The 15,723-nt window shown below is 46.8% G+C and overlaps 1 protein-coding gene across 1 annotated transcript in view; it reads left to right on the plus strand.

Moving 5' to 3' along the window:
* Window positions 1-15,723, plus strand: part of LOC138497739 (neural-cadherin-like) — a 609,504-nt gene that overhangs the window by 413,204 nt on the left and 180,577 nt on the right. Inside the window, exons 15-17 of the mRNA XM_069621376.1 lie at window positions 10,777-10,963; window positions 12,375-12,518; window positions 15,057-15,340. Of these exons, the coding sequence (XP_069477477.1) occupies window positions 10,777-10,963; window positions 12,375-12,518; window positions 15,057-15,340 (615 nt within the window). The remainder of the gene's footprint in view (window positions 1-10,776; window positions 10,964-12,374; window positions 12,519-15,056; window positions 15,341-15,723) is intronic.

The raw sequence follows: 15,723 nt of genomic DNA on the forward strand, positions 1-15,723 counted from the left end.
CTGCGCTTGAGTTGCGGACCCTGTTCTTCTTCTGCTGTGCACTAACGTGAACCGCCTGACTTCCTCCGAAGAGCTTCCCCTTGTGCCCGTCGGCACCGGCGTGGCAGGTACTTTGAGCACAAGGCTCCACTCTTCGCAGGGCTCGGACTTCCATCTAGTTAGGTGCCTATGAAGGCGAACTAAGTCGAAAGCATTATCGCACTGCCTGTTTTCCTTCCCTTTCAGGTGGACTACATATTTCGTGCTTTAAACGCTTGCGACTGTGTATTTGTATATATATTGTGGTGATTTGGTATGTGTTGGCTTAATACTGTGTTATTGTGATTTTCTTGCTACGGTCGTTGTTTTAAAGGCCTTAAAATAAATGTGTTTATATTTTTGATATAACACCTGTTTGGAGTAGTTTGTAAGCGCTCTTGCTTTGTGTGCTCATTGCGGGCTTTCAGTCACCCTCACCCCTCTTGAGACCTAGTCTTGACCGCCGCGATCGCTACCTTGATTGGTCTGGCTTGTCCAGAGGTTACCCTGTTCCAAGTAATTAGGTTGGCCTTCTGAACTTCTGCGCCACCAGGACAGAGTTCAGAAATCCGTCTTAACAGGCTGTGATCTCTAGTTAATTCTTCACCCCTGAGGGCAAGGAGAAGTGGGGGAGGCGTGAGGGGTAGGCAGAAGCAGACCAGCAAAGAACGTCTTGAACCCATGGGCCCTTCTACATGAAATCATGATGCTGCTGTTAGATCCCCCTGTTAGGGTATTTTTGTAAAGTCCAGTCTGGCACAAGACTTTAGAAAGCCCACCTTTAGTGAACAGGGTTACACCCCTTAGGTTTAACCTACAACTACCCAAAGTTTGGTAGCAATAGCTGAGCAGCGGAGGTAGGAGGGCTGTAGGGAGACACACAGAACTCGGAGCATACACTTAGTTCAAGGAAACACACACTAGAAGGTATTTAAAACATAACTATTTATTTTATATACACTAAGGCTTCTAACATTTAAGTAAGATAAGTACTATCACACAGTAGTATAAACACAGAATACTTGCAATATCCAAAAGATAAAAATACTTCAGAACATGTGTAAGGTGACATATAAAGTAGCAAAACTTCTGAAACAAGTATTCAAACTTTAGACCACTGGTGTAACTTTAGTTAACCCTTACTTAGCCAATCTTAGGAGGTCCAAGCCTATCCTATGTCTCACAAGGTCAAGGGGGCAGTGGGGTCCAGTGACCAAAGGCTGAGGGAGCAAGGGCAGGTAAAGAGTGGACAGGGCAGAGTCTATGAAGATTTCTTCAAGTTTACAGGTGAGTATCAGTTAGGTTTCTTTAGGTAAGGATCACAAAGGTTTGTCCACCCCAAACGTAGCTCAATGTCGGCCTAGGAGGGGATACAAGTAACAGCTTAACTGCAACACTACGAAGCACAGGAACAACAAAAGCAGGCCCCATATAAGTATTAGGGACTGAACAGTACCTTGTAAGCAGAGAAGTTGGTGCAGCAGGACTGTCTCCAAGGAGAGGCGACAGTAGACCGCAGTTCGGCAGAAGATCATTGCAGCACTGGCTTGTTGGTTCCTCTTTCAAAACTCAGTTGAAGGACGGTTGTCGTGTGGTGGAGTGTGTGCCCTTTCTCGGTCCTCATCTCAGTTGAAGGGACTTAAAGGACTGAGATCCCCTCCTTAAAGTGGATCCATTCATATGGAATAGCACTTCAGAAGACCTTGCGCTGCAAAATGGCACAGGGCCCCGGGCATTGAGGAATTGCAGACAGTGGAGGTCTCAGCTCATCCAGGGATGTCGTGAAATGCAGTTCGTCTTGGGACTGGCTAGGCCCACCAGTCCAAGGGAGGAAGTCGTTCTCTTCAGGGCTTCCCTATCAGACAGAAGTTGAGGTCCGAACTGCAGTGGTTACTCAGCCGGCTCTGGTGGTCGCTGAAGAGGCTGCAGACATCCGTTTTTCTCGTCTGGACCACCTCTTTTCCAACCTTAGACATCAGCAACTCATATATACGGGATACCTTGTGGCCCCCTTCAGACATGTCATAAAATGTTTCTATGACTGTCTCCGGCTGTTGTGCCAACACCACTTCGGGCCCCGTACCTTTGATAATCCTCATCAGCCTAGAATATGTGATATGCTGTCCTTGATGTAACCTCATGTCCTCCACCAGTGTATCGAACTCCTTAACCTTCCCGTCTCGCCTCACATCCCCCATTGTCACTATGCCTACCGGTTCCCACTTCCTTCTGATGTTCAGCCTTATTTGCTCATCTACTCCTTCTAGCGCCACTAGCGGAATCTGTGGGGAACACGGGGATGGGTTCTCCATTAACTGGCAAGCTCTACGCCATGTCTTACCTCCCAGGTCTAACAGTCTACCCTCTCCCACCCTCTGTTGTTTTGGCAACCTCATCCTCTTGTTCAAGAAATAAGGGGTGCATTCAGCAGTCAACAGTTTAGACTCAAGCGTTTGATCTTCTGATAACCACCTTGCTACATATTGGAGTTGGCTAGCCAGATAATATACTTCAAAGTTTGGCAATCTAATACCTCCTTGCTCATACGAGTTTTGTAACTTTCATAATGCTATTCGATTCCTAGAATTCTGCCAGATAAAACCCCTGCATATGCTCTGTAGCTTCGAAAAGAATCGCTTGGGTATTGTATGTGGGATGTTAGCAAAATAATGTAATAGCCTAAGCAGTACCACCATCTTTAATAACGCCACTCTTCCCATCATAGTCAAAGGTAGCTTGGCCCAAAATACCATACTGTTTTCTATTTTGGATACCGCTTACACAGTATTTTACCTATGTTAATCCTCGGTATTATGATATATATCTATACCCAGATATGTAAACGTTTCGTTGTCCCACTTTATCTGTAGTACCGGCAGTTTGTGTTGGGGCATTCCTACGTATCTCCCCAAGCGGAATATGCTTGACTTTTTTGGGTTAACTATTATGCCAGACAATCTCGCATACCGCTCTATAACCTCCAGAATGTATTGTAGATTCTCTTTTGGGTACCTCAGGTACAACAGCATGTCATCCGCATACATCGATATCAAGTGTTGCCCTCCCTTAGTGCTGATTCCTGCTTCCCCATATTGCTGCCTTAAATATGCAGCTAAGGGTTCAATGCTAGGATGAAAAGCATCAGGGACCACAGGCATCCTTGTCTGGTGCCTTTGCTCAGTTGCCACTGTTATGAGATGCTCGCACCCATTCTGACTCGCGCCAATGGCTCACTGTATAATAATCGGACCCATCTCAGATATTGGGCCCAATTCCGTATATTTGCAAAACTGCCAATAACCACGGCCATTTGACCAAGTCGAAGGCTTTCACTGCATCCAGTGAGATTATTGCCGCCTCTTGGGAGCTCCCCTGGACATAATCTATAACATGATGGAGTCTCTGCAGGTTGTCGGATATGTTCCTAAGTGGGACATACCCTGGTTGGTCTGAGTGTATGAGTTTGTTTATGACTGCTCTTAACCTATTCGCCATCACTGCTGTCAGGATCTTACTGTCCTGATTGAGCAGCGAGAGCAGTCTGTAGGACCCGCACTTCGTGTCCGGCTTGTTGGGTTTGAGGAGCGGAATAATGATCGCCTCCCGTAGAGACCCTGGCAATTTGCCTGTACTAAACGCCTCATTGAGCATTGGTAGCATTGGGTGGAGTATTTCTGTCTTATAAGCTTTATAGAATTCACTCAGGAGTCCATCTGCCCCTGGGGCCTCACTGGTGGGCAGTAGCTTGATTACTTGTTCTAGCTCTTCTAACGTTATCGGGACCTTTAGGTTCTCCCTTTCTGCCTCCTCAAGTTTGGGGAGTGTGATCTCTGTTGTGGCTGCAGACATCCTTCTTCTTCTTTTTCTTCTTCAGATCTTCAGTTCCAGTGATCGACTCTGAGTTTCTGCTCCAGGAGCCTCATCTTTTATGCAGGAAAACTGGCTGAGCCCACCAGACATGCATTCATTCAAAATTGGGGATGGCTGTCCACTAGGGACAGTCAGCCTCCCAGCACAAACGGGTTACAGGATGGTGCACTGCAGGACAAAGACCAGGGGAGTTTCAGTCACCTGCCCCACTTGTTGTCCCACCAGACACTCACAGAGCCTTGGCAGGTTTTTCAAGGAAAGTCCGCCAAAGACAAAAGACCCATCAAGATCTCCCACAATCAGGAAGGTAGAAGAAGGCGCAAGAAAGACCAAGCCATGAAGAAAAGTGCTTAGAAAAGTACAGCCACTATTTTAGGCAAATGGGACCCTGGTTTCCCAACACTCAGTCATGCCTCTTCAATGGTCAGTCATTTGTCCTCTAGAGGCATCTGGTAATCTTTGTGTTTCTTTAGACAGCTAGGCTGTAGGGGATGTCAGATACTTCTTGGTTGTTTCAGTTAAACGTTCACCAGACTCTCAATCAGACATGGCTTCTCCATAAGTCTCTTGGTTTGTAAGGTACACCTTTCCAGCCACGTTACTAGCCTCAGGGCTTTGTCATGCAAGCATTTCTCAGAGACTTCTCTAGACTGTTGGCTTTGGCAGGCAAGCGTGTCTTCGGAAACCTAACCAACCTCTATGCCTTGTCAGACAATCGTTGCTTCAGAGACTTCACCAGGCTCGAGTACCAGCCTTTGCACTCAAGTGTTCCATCAGAGACTTTAGCAGCCTCTTGACTTTGATAGGCTACAGTTCTTTCCAACTCTTTACCAGGCTGTTGGCTTTGTCAAGCCACCATTCCATTAGAGACTTCATCAGCCTCTTGGTTTTGTTAAGCGTGCAGCTTTCAGAGGCTTCCCCTCCCGCTTGGTTGCGTCAGGCAAGCATTTCTCAGAGCCTTCACCAGCCTTTTGGATTTGGCACTCAAGTGTTTCTTCAGAGACTTCACCAGCCTCTACTTGCCTTCGGGTTGCCCCTGATATCCGATCAGGTAAGATGTGAATCTTGTCGTCGATCTACTGTTTTGACTCCCTACTCTAACCTACCTCCACCTGCTATCTACCTTTCGTATTAACGAGCGTCCCCTCCTTACCCATACGCTCCTCCTTCACGGAACCCCTCACTCCGCCCGATGTACACTTACCAAGCGACCCTCCTTTACTGATCCAGCCTGCAACAGTTGATTCAATGTACAGTACAAACCTGAACTTCCTCCCTATGTTTTACAAACTGTTCTGCTGTCATCTCATTTGGATGTCACGTTATTACTCTGTATACGCGAGCTGCCCATCCGTACCGAGGCCACAGCCCGCCCGCTGTATTGATGTTTCACGTTATATGCTATCATTTTCAGAACAGTCAACTGGTATGGTCTTCAGTGCCTCTGTGAATGTACTCCCCTCCCCCATCGTTGTTTTGTAGTATATGCACCCCCTCCCCCTGTTTGCGTTCGTTGTAGTGAATGTACCCATTCCCCCTTGTCGTATATGTTGGAGTGTGTGCACCCCCCTCCCTCTGGTTGTGTGTGTTCCAGTGAAGGTAGCCATTCCCCCTGTCATATGTGCTGGAGCGTGTGCACCCCCCTCCAAGTGTTCACGTGTGTTGTAGTGAATGTACCAATTTCCCCCGGTCGTATGTGTCGGAGCGTGTGCACCCCCCTCCCTCTGGTCGTGTGTGTTGTAGTGAATGTACCACTTCCCCCTGGTCATATGTGATGGAGCATATGCACCCCCCTCCCACTGTTCGCGTGCGTTTCAGTGAATGTATCCATTCCCCCTAATCGTATGGGTTGCAGTATGTGTACCCCCCCCAAGTTCGCACATGTAGTGTGCTCACCGCCTTTTCTTATGGTTGCATACATCGCTGCTAGCATGCCCGCTCCCCCTAGCTCACCTTTCCGAGGTGCCTACCTCCCTTTCTGTCCCATGTGTTGTCTAACATCCACCCCTGTCCCATTGTATTGTAGTGTTTGTGCCCCCCACCTACCTCCCACCAGCTCCCGCATTTGTATGTAGCTGCCGCCCTGCAGCTTGGGGCAGGCACCATGTATCTGCACATATACTTTTGACTCTGCATTTATAATGACTCAATATGTACTATGATGCAGCTCCCCTCAACAAGAGGCGAGTGTTCCCTAGTATTTATCTCCTGTACTTCCAGGCACTGTGTTGGCCTGCCTCGTAACTTTGTATGTATATGCACCACTTTGTAACCATGTACTTAAGTGAAAGCGCCTTAGCACCTCTGGGTTTTGGGTGCTACACAAGAACAATAAATAAATAAATAAATAAATACAATTTTAGAAGTTGATATTGTGCACTGCTTCTCTGACATCTCCGTTCGTCCAGAAAGTTTACTGGGGCAAAAGTAAAAGAGGGGGTGCAGGGGTGGGAGAGGTGCAGGAGTGGGAGGGGTGCTCCCTATGCTGCAGCCCTCTTCTCCTAACCGATGTGTGCAAAGATTGGAAACCTAGAGGGGGAATTGGGAGGGATAACGGCGGCTTTGGAATGGTTAGGGACCTGTATCCTCAGCCATTTCCACAGGGAAGAAAGGGCTGGTAACACCCTCCCAACTGCAGTATTCCACCATCACTGGAGCACAAAACAGGTGCCCCCGGGGGGTGCAATTGAAAAGGGGCCTGTCTGCATTCAGGAGTGTTCAGTGGGAGTGAAGGGGAGAGCTCGGGAACATACATCCAACTCTATGGTCTTGGTACATCAACAGAATTGGTGTGTATGAAAACATGGGTGCGAGCAAAGAAGCAAATTTCGAACACTGACAGTGATTCCAGTCTCCAGGTGTTACCACATCAGAGGAGATTGGTATGCACAATAGGCTTTTGGTTTGCTGCCATCTCAATGTATTTATGTATGAATAGGTTCAGAGCCGCGATCGAGATTGCTCAATCAACTATGTGCTTACATTGTGGGGGCACATGAGGGTGTGAAAATATTCAGAGCCCGAAAGCAATTTCTGCTCCAAGAATGCTTGTTACATAAGGCAGCGTGAAATTGGCCAAAACGGCTGCTTGAATGGGCAGTCCAACACAGCGCTGAACTTGCTACACTAAGTTGCTGCCTCCGGTTGGCACCTTGCTGTAGAACTGGCCAGCTTAGAGTTGGAGATGGAACATTTAGGGTTAATGAATTACTTTTATCATATTAAAGGTTTAGTCCATATTTAGTGAGGTGTGTTAGGACTGATTTTCTATACTCTGATCTGGGGGACAGATGTATAGAAGGCCAACCTATATTGTGAAAGGGACAACTCTGGGAGCTGTCGCCAAACCAGTTCAAGGTAGCAATGATGAGAGGTCTAGGCTAAGTCTTGAGAGGTGGTGAGCTTGTAAAGGGTCCACAATGAGTAGACACAATGGGAGTCACAAATTATACTTAGACAGTATGTATACAAATACAGTTATTTATTTATGCCAAACACTATGAAAAATGACTACTAACAGGTAGACATATCACACAACACTAATAATAGAATACATATATACGGTCACTAGAGTAGGGCACAATACAGATCAAGCCCATGTAAAGGAAAGTACAGATTAGGTTTGCACTAGAGGTCCACAGAGAATTAGCCCTATCTTCAAAGGTCCTTCCCTGAATTGTCTGGGCCTTATGCCCAAAAGTTCAAGAAACGTTCTGACACAGTTTGTAACGCTGGAGAAAATGAAGGTAGGGTCTCTGGCGTCCAGTGAACAATTCCAAGGGTTAGAGGACATGTTATTCCAACTAGCAAAAGTGTCCCCAACATTCGAAAGGCGTGCGCGAGCAAGCAATGGCAAAACCAAAGTATTGTAAAAGTTTTAGAAAAGTTAGCAAAACACTTATAGGGAGTTTAGGGGCAGGTAAGAACCACTGTAACCCACCCCGTACTCCGATTATTCACATATTCACAACAGGACTTGGCAGGTCAATGGAAGAAGGTCTGAAATCACTTTTCCCGCCATCAGCCTCATACCTTGATTCGAAGGGATTACAGGTTTGAGTAGATCTCTGGTCGGTTTATTTGGCTGGTGCAAGGACTCTCAGTGGTAGAATGCAGCAGAACATGATGCAGGACCCCTCTCAGGACTGGACTCGACTCAGGTAAGCTGTTTCAGACAGTGGTCACCGCAGCACAGCAACGCAAAGGGACTCACTTGTCATGGTCGGACTTTCCCTCCTATCTCGGTTCCCCTTGATATTAGGACTCTGAATTTGCTGAGGTATGTCTTATAGGACATGCTGAGGATCCCCCAAGATCTAGGCCTCAACACAGAACAGTGACGTTGGCAGCCCGGTAGCCCAAACTCAGGGCTGGTCAGCCACAGGGCAGTCCCGGGACACTGCCGAAGGCTCTTCTTCACAGGGTACCAAGCAGACATCAGGAATGGATGTTCCCTCCACTCCACGGGTCGCACCTCCCTCGCAGGACTGCTGAAGATCAACAGCAAGACAAGGCTTGAAGTTGTTCACCAGGCCTCCTTCTGACGGGTCTCCAGTCTCCTCACATCTGGACAGGAGTCTTGGCTCCTTCAGGTTTATTTATTTATTACATTTGTTAAACGCCAAACCCTCGGGTATCACAGCATTGTTGCAGATATCTTACAATAAAATTCAACAGTATTCCAATTACATACTAAAAAACACTGGTACAAAACATGACATAGGTTGATACAGGATCCAGGATTTCTCCAGAGTGGGTGCATGGGTCCTCTTCTTATACCAAAAGCCACGAAAGAGCAGAAAATCCCACTAGCCAACAGCAGAACTAGCCCCACACAAACCTCAGCAGTGGTTCAATCATACCACTGGCGGTAACACTCATGCATAACACTCAGACACACTGAAACCAGTTTGTGGATTGGACCAGACAGTCCCAGTCCACATCCTCCCAGCAAACACACATAGCCCTCTAGTAGCCCGCCAACAGCCTCTGCCTTCCCGGGCAGTCAAAGTCCATATAAGGATTTTCATGGCCTCACAGGCCAGGAAGAAGTCTAAAAGACAAGATGGCCAAAGGACAACGAAAAACCTTGTGGCATGGTCATGTTTGGACACTAGCCACAGTTAGTAGCCAAACGTGTTAAACGCAGTAAGGCTAAAACTAAAAGCACCAAAAAATGGTACGAAGTCACTAATGCCCCCAGCTTATCCATTTAGCACACTTAGAGTAACTAAAAATCATTTGAGTGTTAGAGTAGGGAAAAAACAAAAGTATTCCCCATTGCACTGGATTGTAAAATGCATATTGCAATGAATAATGTTACCACAAGTGATAACAAGTTTCTAAAAGTAGTAACTAAGTAACAAGAGTAAGGGAAACAATGCTTCCCAGTACTGACAGCCTGAAGGACATGTCAGTTTCCCCACAACAGATGAGCAAAAGACAGTGGGGGTCATTCCGAGTCGGGCGGTAGGGGATACCGGGCACCGGTAAGGAGACCGGTGCTGGTAATCCCCTACCGCCTGATTCCGAGGTCCCCTAACGGGAACCGTAAGGGATGTGTGGTCAGATCACACGTCCCTTACAGGTCCCGCTAAGGGACCAGGGCGCAAATAACAGGCTTGCCATTCGCGAGCCCGTTATTTGCGCCCAACCCATTCCCATTGACCCATATGGGGGCTCAAATGGGAATGGAGAATGGTTAGTTCAATGGGGATTTACCGGTCCCTCCAGGGTCGGAATGGACCGGTAAGTCCCCATTTAACCAAATTGGAGTCGGTACCGGTATGGGAGGCAGCCATGGAGCTAATTGCTCCATGGCTACCACCATACTCGGAATGACCCCCAGTGTAGTGAAGCCTGCACTGTAAAAAGTACAGGTCAGGGTAAAAAATAAAAGCAACATTTTGGGGCTCCATTAAAATGAAAGGAAAGGTGCAGCAAAGAGAAATCTTTCCTAACAAGATGTCTATGGATTTTAACCTCTTAAGTGCCAGGCTATTATTGAAGTCTATGTAAAAAGGACGAGTATACTCGTCCTTGGCACTTTAATATCTAACAACTGTCTGGTTTTATATCTAAGGATCAGATGGAAGAAATTGCAGCCAATTGTATTTGTAAGAGTCACAGCAAGAAATAGGCACAGGGAGCGGAGGGAGAGAGTGATTGAGAGAGTAAAAGGGAGAATATGTACGCTGCTAGCCAGATCAATAGGAGTTCTGAGGCTCTACAGCTGGTATGGTGGACTGGTGGAGAGACATTCCCTGACATGGAAGTGATTGTGAATGACTAGTAGGGCAAGAGCAGGTTTACTAACACGTCACAGTGACTGTCCTGTTCTAACCCTGTTAGCATTCAGAGCCACTGTCCTGTAGGAAAGGAGGCTCATTGCCCCAATGGGGGAATCCTCCAGCGTACACCGAGGACTGGTATATGCAACACACTGAACTCCTGGGAAGTCTTTCTATTCTTCGCTCCTACATTTGGCAACTTTATATTTACTTGTCTGGGCTTCTAAAAGTTCAAAAAGAGGTTGACTGAAGAATTGTGCTTGGTCTGTTTCTTGTGGGTTCAACATAGAGAATTGTGTAGAATTATTCAGTGCAACATCACAGTAGGCGGTTTAAGCAATTATGAGAAATGTATCCTCCACCATCAACGTACGTAATTGGCGCATGATGCACTTTGACCTTTGCAGTTACTAATGGTTAAATTGGATCATGCTTCTTATTTTCCTTAGCTATGTTAAAAGGCAATCGTATACTGTGAAATCTTTTGATTTAAGGAGATGTTGCGCTGCTAGCTTTTGACATGGATAATTGGTAATCATGTACGCTGAGCAGCGCTGGAGATTTCAGAATGACTTTGTGGCATGCTTGTGAATTCCAGGTGCAGTATGTGCTTCTCAGAGACCCCAGTGGCGACTACAAGTTCTTCACCATTGACGCGGAGACCGGGGTTATCTCCACCCAGGCTTCCTTTGACCGAGAGAAAAAGGGCTCTTATTTGATTGAAGTACAATCTCAAGACTCGTCCGAGTCTGCTCGTCCTGGAATGCACAACCAGCCCAACACAGGTAATGAGATCTAATGCCTCTTTGACGGGATAAAACACTACCCAGAGAACTACCCTAAAGATGGAGTCATATTAAAACATTGCAAGTCTTGAAGTCCCATCATTGGCCTAACTGAAAACAATAAGCCAGGACGGCACGATGAATGATCTTTCGATGTCCTATAGCAGGGATCTGCAACTTGTGGCTCTCCAGATGTTTTGCACTAGTACTCCCATGATGCCTCCTCATTCACTATGCCGTCTAGGGCTGACGGGAGATGAAGTCCAAAATATCTGGAGAGGCAAAGGTTTCAGCCCCCTGCATCAAGGTCAATGTTTGCACATGCAAAGGATGCGATTCCTGAACCAGTCTCTACAGCGCATGGTCTGGTGGTTTAAGTTTTCACAGGGGGGTGTGGTTAGTGTAGCAAGCATAGTCAATAGGGAAGGATCATGGGAATCATAGCAGAAAACATCTGGCGATCCCCAGGTTGCATAGCCTTGTTTTATGGACTTAAATGCATGTAGCAACATAATGAAGCCCCCTCCTCCTGTTTCTACCATCCATTCACTGTAAGAAGTCTATGTAACATTGAAAGCTCATGTATCGTGTTATCTCAGCAAATTTGTTTCGTGCAGTCCAATAATGGATATTAAAACTCAGAGTTTTGTCATTTCTGAAAGTGGCTTAAAAGCATGGAGCAACCTGCATTACTAAAAGTCCCAGCATGTAGTTCTGCGGTGTGAGCATGTGCTCTCCCCCATTGCCTTCAATGCATCGAACGCATTCCTTGCAGAGGACCCCAAGTCATCGGGATACCCTTTACCCAGTCCTGGCTTTTTAGCCAACGTTGGTTTGCATGCTGAAGTGCCAAGAGCCACAATGAATGGGTAAAAGCTGAACTAGATATTCCCACATGGAAAGTGCTGTTCTGTAGAAAGCAAGGACTGGAAGAAGATTGCCCTCCCAAAAGAGACCGGTGTCTGGGGTTTTGCTGCCTAAATGGAAGTGCCACCTTCCTAGCCCCTCCTCTAGCTAGGGAATCAAATGCGCTACTTTTAAGGGAGCACCGTTAGGTGACCCCCTCCCATCTGGCCACCTAGTGTTGTCTTGCCCTGATGCCAGCCGTGCCCGTGCAGCCATTTCACGGCAATGCAAGAAACACTGAGGACATCATGCACGGGAAGATCGATTTTTGCAAGTTGGACTTCCATAGGCAAATGTTTGTCCAAATTTCAAAATCAATAATTGATTTCACAAGGCTGCTGGGAATATGTATAGGGCTCTGGAACAAGCAAGACATCTCCCCTTTAGGTTGAAATTAGAGTAAAGTAGTCTGTCGTATTGCTCACCCGAAGGCAGGCCCTGTTCTTCTTTTGAATATTGCACAGTTGTTTGTGGTTTGGCCTCAAAGGTTTCGTCTTCTTTGCAGATACTGCCTATGTCCGGGTTTTTATCAGTGACGTCAATGACAATGCGCCGGCGTTCCCACAATCCGTGTACGAGATCCGAGTGGAGGAAGGCAAGGATGTCGGATATGTTGTCATGACAGTGACAGCGAATGATGAAGATGAAGGTATGCATGGGACATGGCTTTTTAACTGCTCAATGACAGGTAGTCCCCCCTGAAGTTAAGTTGTACATGTGTTATGTGGCTTACCAGTCCAGTGAGGTTTTTTGGCTGCAGTCAAAGAAATGGGTCTTCCTGGATGCATTTTGAAATTTAGAAAAATACCCTTGTCCGCTTATGGGTGAGGTTATTCCTGCATTTGCATTATGAAAACATCGAGAACAACAATGCAGCTGTGGTGAGGTGTGATATGATATGCTAAGTCATTTATAACACGACTGCACACAAGTGTTTCTTGTGTACAAGGGATGTGGTGAAGCGACTAAGGGCCTGACTCTACGCTTGTGAGGAAAGTAGCGTGGAAAGACGAAATTCTCCCCTCCATTTTCCAGCACCAGCATTCTGCAGTAGGTGGAAGGGTTGAAGGGGAGTTGCTGTGCTTTCCCGCAGCAAATGCTGCTAAAAGCTGTCACTGTGAGGCCAGCGTGTGCACCAGTGTCACTGCGAGGATTTCTAAAAAGCCTGCCACTTTTCTAATTCACAAAAGCGTCCTTGAGAATTCAGTGAACCAGAAAGTGGCACTGCCACCTGGGCAATGCCGTGGTTCTGAAAGAAAAAATGTGCCGTGTACGTTAACGACACCTCAGATGAGCCATATTTGAACTCCTTTTTTATTAAATGCACAAGTAGTACTCTGCAATGAGAATGCCCTTGCGGTGCTGTATTGCATTAGTGATGGCCACTAAGGCTGTTGTCAGGCAGTATATCATGCAAGAGCCGAAGCATTCATGTCAGTACACTAAATTCTTCCTTTTACAGAATATGGTGCTTTTAAGAAAAGTGTTGTTCCTTCTGGGAACAACAGTTTTCTATTTTTACACAGACCTCTGAATCGGGCCCTAAGTGGTTGCTGGTGTTGTGGACAGACCTTGATTCTAATACTGGCCTTGCCCCACTTGAGTACATTGTGTAATCAGAATTCTGCCACACCACCAGCCACTGCAACTGCCATCTCCCAATGAAGCAGAAAGCTGCACTGTCATAATACACTCTGGGGCTCATGGGACCCTTGCCTGCAGGGGACCACCCGCACTAGCACGTATGTGCTGTTGGATCCTTGCCTGCAATATTGCAATTTGGCAAAACAAAGTACAAAACTGAAGATTAGAAACAGGCGAAAGTGCTTCCTTTCTCCCACTTTACTCTCTGTGTTGTAAAATTAAACATAAATGCCATCTGCAAATTATGTTTTTCAGACGTCATTTGCAATGTAATGGATTCCTATGTAATCTTCCTGCTGTTAGCTGCTTCTGATTGCGAGAAGATGTCACAGGAATCCATTCATTTTACGCCAGCATGAAAATCTCAAATTGGCAGAAAACAGGTTTTGCGGGCGGAGAGGGAAGCACGAGGCGGAAACGTGTTTCCCCATCCATCCGGCACGGGTGCACCGCCGCTGGCTTTAGAGATTTGTAAAGACCAACATAGGGTGACACTATCTGCTTTAGAATCCTTCTGCTGCCTCGTTTTACAAGAGGCAGCGATGGCATGTAGGGACCCGCGACTTAGCACTCCGTGCAGTACGGCTCTCGGAGTGCACATTTAAAGGGCCATGAAGCAGAGTGGACAAGGAAAGAGCTCGCTTTCACTCTTCCATTTTCCACTCCGTCTTGTGGAAAAGTAAACAGTACCTGCAAATGCCCTTTGCAGGTGGTGTTTACTAACGGATTCCTATGTCATCATCCGCCTGGTCTTGACCAGGTGCAACACTGAGGTGTAATCGACAGGACTCCATGTGTTTCAAGCCTACAGGCGTTAAACATAGTGCGCACACGAAACGGAGGAGAGGAGAATGATGGGGATCTTATTCTGCTCCGTGCCGCTCCTCTGCCCAGTGCCGCTCTTCGGCAGAGCAAGAAATGGAGATCCAAATTCATTACGCATCACGTTTACGTCTTGCTTTTCCACTGCGCCCTAGGACATCGGGCCAGCAGTGCCCGAGAGATGTACCCAGGTTTGTTCAGCTACAGAGCAAAGTGCCAGGCGACTTCCCCATGGAGGGTTAATCAGGTGGGCCATTGCAACGTGCCACAACTTTCCAAAATATATATCTGACCCAGAGGTGTAGACAGGGCAGGGCCTGAGCGGGCAAGGCCCACCCAAAATCTGTACATGCCCACTCAGCCGTTCTGTGTGGGCATTCATAGATGTTAATGTCAGGGCGGTGAGCCCAGCGACATTAGCTTCAGGCCCCACTAGTTAGACAATCCTGGCTACGCCTCTGATCTGGCTTACTTACTGCACAGTGGAAACATGAATGTAAAAGTCTACATATGAGAACCTACTCCTAGATAGTGCACTGCGTGCCTTATACTGCACCAGACAATCTTAAGCGCAATATCAATTGTTAGGGTTACTTTTAAGAAACATGTTTTCCTGCTTTGATGATGAGTGAAGGACGTGATGGGCGGTGGTGTCAAAGTTTGGGATTCCTGATCTGTTTTGCTAATATATTATTATGCATTTTTCTCTTGGGCCCGGAAGAGGCGAACGCCAAGTTGAGATACCAAATCACATCTGGAAACGCGAAGGGCACTTTCGACGTGGAACCAGAAGTAGGAACCATCTTCATTGCGCAGGGCTTAGACTACGAGGAGGAGCAGCGCTACGAGCTGCGCTTGGTGGCCTCCGATGGCAAGTGGGAGAACCAGACCCTGGTGATCATCGACGTGATGAATGAGAACGACGAGGCGCCCGTTTTCACCATGAACGAGTACCATGACAGTGTCTTCGAGGAGCTGACCGACCTCCCCGTGCTCGTGCTGCAGGTTGGTCCTGAGTGCTGCCATGCTCTTCCCTCACTGCATACATCAGCATTATCAGTTGTGCAGTACTGTAGTGTCTACATTTTGTGTTGTGCAGTACTGTAGTGTCTACATTTTGTGTTGTGCAGTACTGTAGTGTCTCCATTTTGTGTTGCGCAACATATTTGATGAGAAAAACAATCAGTATGTATGAGCGGCGAGCTCAATTGCGCAAGCCACTGTATCATAATTAAGGATCCCGGTGTTATGGGATTTATTTTTGCACCATTTCCATCTGTATTCATCCATATTTATTTTTTGGTCTTTTTTTCTTTATTTATCTACATTCACTTTTTGCTATGTAAAAAACATAAGTTGTAGCCGGTATGTTTTCATATTTATATACA

The sequence above is a fragment of the Ambystoma mexicanum genome, chromosome 5q (assembly GCF_040938575.1).
Source record: "Ambystoma mexicanum isolate Mex_15411 chromosome 5q, UKY_AmexF1_1, whole genome shotgun sequence".
Classification (NCBI taxonomy): domain Eukaryota; kingdom Metazoa; phylum Chordata; class Amphibia; order Caudata; family Ambystomatidae; genus Ambystoma; species Ambystoma mexicanum.